The following is a 2,500-nucleotide window of genomic DNA, read 5'->3' on the forward strand; positions in this document are numbered from 1 at the left end:
ATTGACAGCTAGGATGGGCTGAAGGACTACGTAAAAGTTGTTGAATGTCAACAGCTGCAGATGACTTCAAAGAAACCAGTTTTGTTGCCTTGTCCTCTTCCTCCCCCTCTTCCAGCCCTGTGTGTCCTTCACAAAATGTGGTTGTTCCTACTCTCCTCTGTTCCTCTCCTCCTCCTCGCTCCCCCGTTCTTTGGAGGAGAGAGCCAGAAATGAACGGGAAGTAAAAATACCCCAGTAATGGTGCTGCTGTTCTGACCCCACCATCTGTTTTACAGAGGACACACCGTAGGCTAGACACACACAGGCAGCAGTTACCACAGCCCTGGGCTCCAGTGGAGCGTGGACAAGGCACGAACAAGGCCACTGGAAGACATGTTGGATCCATAGTGGGTCCTCAGAGAGCCATTGTGGATCTATGGTTGATCCTCCTTCTATCTCTCTCTGTGTAGATTCAGAGGAGAGGGACTCAGTCTTCCAGTGTGACACAGACTCCTGTCAGTATGACGGGGAGTGTCTAAAGATAGCAGAGACCATGACCTGCGTCTGTGACTTTAAGGTAAGCATCTCTCTCTCTCTGTGTTTCTCTTTCTTTCTCTCTGTCTCTTCTTCCCTATTTTCTCTCTCTCTTTCCTTTGAGGCATCTCTGTCATCTTGTATTTTTACTCTGAGTGGACAAAGCCTCTCTGTGTTGCAACACCAGTCACATTGCTCCTATTTAATACACACAAACACACACACAGTGTTCATACCAATTTGTACAATTTGTAAAATAAGCAACATCAGTACATCTCCATGAATGTCTGCCATAAAGAAGCAGATATGAAACACTATTGTGGTTGCTGAAGATATACATCAATAAATTTCAGTTTAACATATCAATGAAAGCTGTCTCTCTCTGTGTCTCTCTGTCTCTGTCTCAGTGTCTCTCTCTCTCTCTCTCTCTCTCTCTCTCTCTCCCCCCTCTCTCTATCTCTCTCCCCCCCTCTGTTTTCGAATTGTTTGTGGATCTGTGTAATCTGAGGGAAATATATGTCTCTCTAATATGGTCATACATTGGGCAGGAGGTTAGGAAGTGCAGCTCAGTTTCCACCTCATTTTGTGGGCAGTGAGCACATAGCCTGTCTTCTCTTGAGAGCCATGTCTGCCTACGGCGGCCTTTCTCAATAGCAAGGCTATGCTCACTGAGTCTGTACATAGTCAAAGCTTTCCTTAATTTTGGGTCAGTCACAGTGGTCAGGTATTCTGCCGCTGTGTACTCTCTTTGTAGGGCCAAATAGCATTCTAGTTTGCTCTGTTTTTTTGTAAATTCTTTCCAATGTGTCAAGTAATTATCTTTTTGTTTTCTCATGATTTGGTTGGGTCTAATTGTGCTGATGTCCTGGGGCTCTGTAGGGTGTGTTTGTGTTTGTGAACAGAGCCCCAGGACCAGCTTGCTTAAGGGACTCTTCTCCAGGTTAATCTCTCTCTCTCTCTCTCTCTCTCTCTCTCTCTCTCTCTCTCTCTCTCTCTCTCTCCCCTCTCCCCCCTCTCTCTCCCCCTCTCTCTCTCCCCTCTCTCTCTCTCTCTCTCTCTCTCTCTCCCCCCCCCCCCTCTCTCTCTCTCTCTCTCTCTCTGCAGTGTAGTGCAGATTATTCCCCGGTGTGTGGTTCCAACAATCACAGATATCAGAATGAGTGTTTTCTGAGACGGGAAGCCTGTCAGCTTCAGACGGAGATACACACTGCATCTCTGGGTCTTTGTCCTACAGGTACCACTAGTTTGGGGTCTGTTCCACTAGAATGTCTTGCTGCGGAATGTGACCTGGATCTAAATATATCATGTTCTCTTACAGACGCTGGTTCAGGATCAGGTGATGGTGGTGAAGGTGTTTCTCTCCCAGGTTTGAGTCATTATCTACATGCATTTACACACGTGACCACACACAGGTTACCACACACACAACATCTCTATCTCTCTCTGTTAGAGAGTTCTGGAGAGGCTGGTGTGGGACAGAGGGACTCGTCCTGTGAGATGTGTCAGTTTGGATCGGAGTGTGACGAAGACGCAGAAGATGTATGGTGAGAGAGGGATGAGAAGAGGGAGGAGATGGAAGGGGAAGAGGGAGAAGAGGGACAGAGGGGGAGAGGAAGGAGGGAAGGAAGGAAAAAAGTGGGAGGAGGCAGGAAGGGAGAGAGGGAGACAAAGGATGGAGAGGTAGGGGGAGGAGAGGAGAGAGAATGGTGTAGAATTTCAGTAATGCACAATGTGGATGTGAGACAGCATTAAATATGTAGGAACTTAGCAATTACCCTGTGTGCATTAATACAGGAAGAACATGAATACACACACACACACACACACACAGTACTGAGTCTGGTCTCTCCCTAGGTGTGTGTGTAACATCGACTGTTCCCACATCAATTTCAACCCTGTGTGTGCTTCAGATGGCCGTTCCTATGACAACCCCTGTCAGGTAAAGGAGGCTTCGTGTCAGAGACAGGAGAGGATCGAGGTCACACAC

At 47.4% G+C, this 2,500-nt stretch overlaps 1 protein-coding gene across 2 annotated transcripts in view; it reads left to right on the plus strand.

Annotated features, from left to right (window-relative positions):
- Positions 1-2,500, plus strand: part of LOC110528754 (tomoregulin-2-like) — a 6,029-nt gene that overhangs the window by 2,415 nt on the left and 1,114 nt on the right. For both annotated transcript variants that reach the window (XM_036982275.1, XM_036982274.1), the window contains 5 exons: positions 450-556; positions 1,618-1,747; positions 1,832-1,879; positions 1,964-2,057; positions 2,368-2,500. The exon at positions 2,368-2,500 is cut by the window's right edge and continues 16 nt beyond it. In XM_036982275.1, coding sequence (XP_036838170.1) covers positions 450-556; positions 1,618-1,747; positions 1,832-1,879; positions 1,964-2,057; positions 2,368-2,500 — 512 coding nt within the window. The remainder of the gene's footprint in view (positions 1-449; positions 557-1,617; positions 1,748-1,831; positions 1,880-1,963; positions 2,058-2,367) is intronic.

This window comes from Oncorhynchus mykiss, chromosome 7 (genome assembly GCF_013265735.2).
Source record: "Oncorhynchus mykiss isolate Arlee chromosome 7, USDA_OmykA_1.1, whole genome shotgun sequence".
Taxonomy (NCBI): domain Eukaryota; kingdom Metazoa; phylum Chordata; class Actinopteri; order Salmoniformes; family Salmonidae; genus Oncorhynchus; species Oncorhynchus mykiss.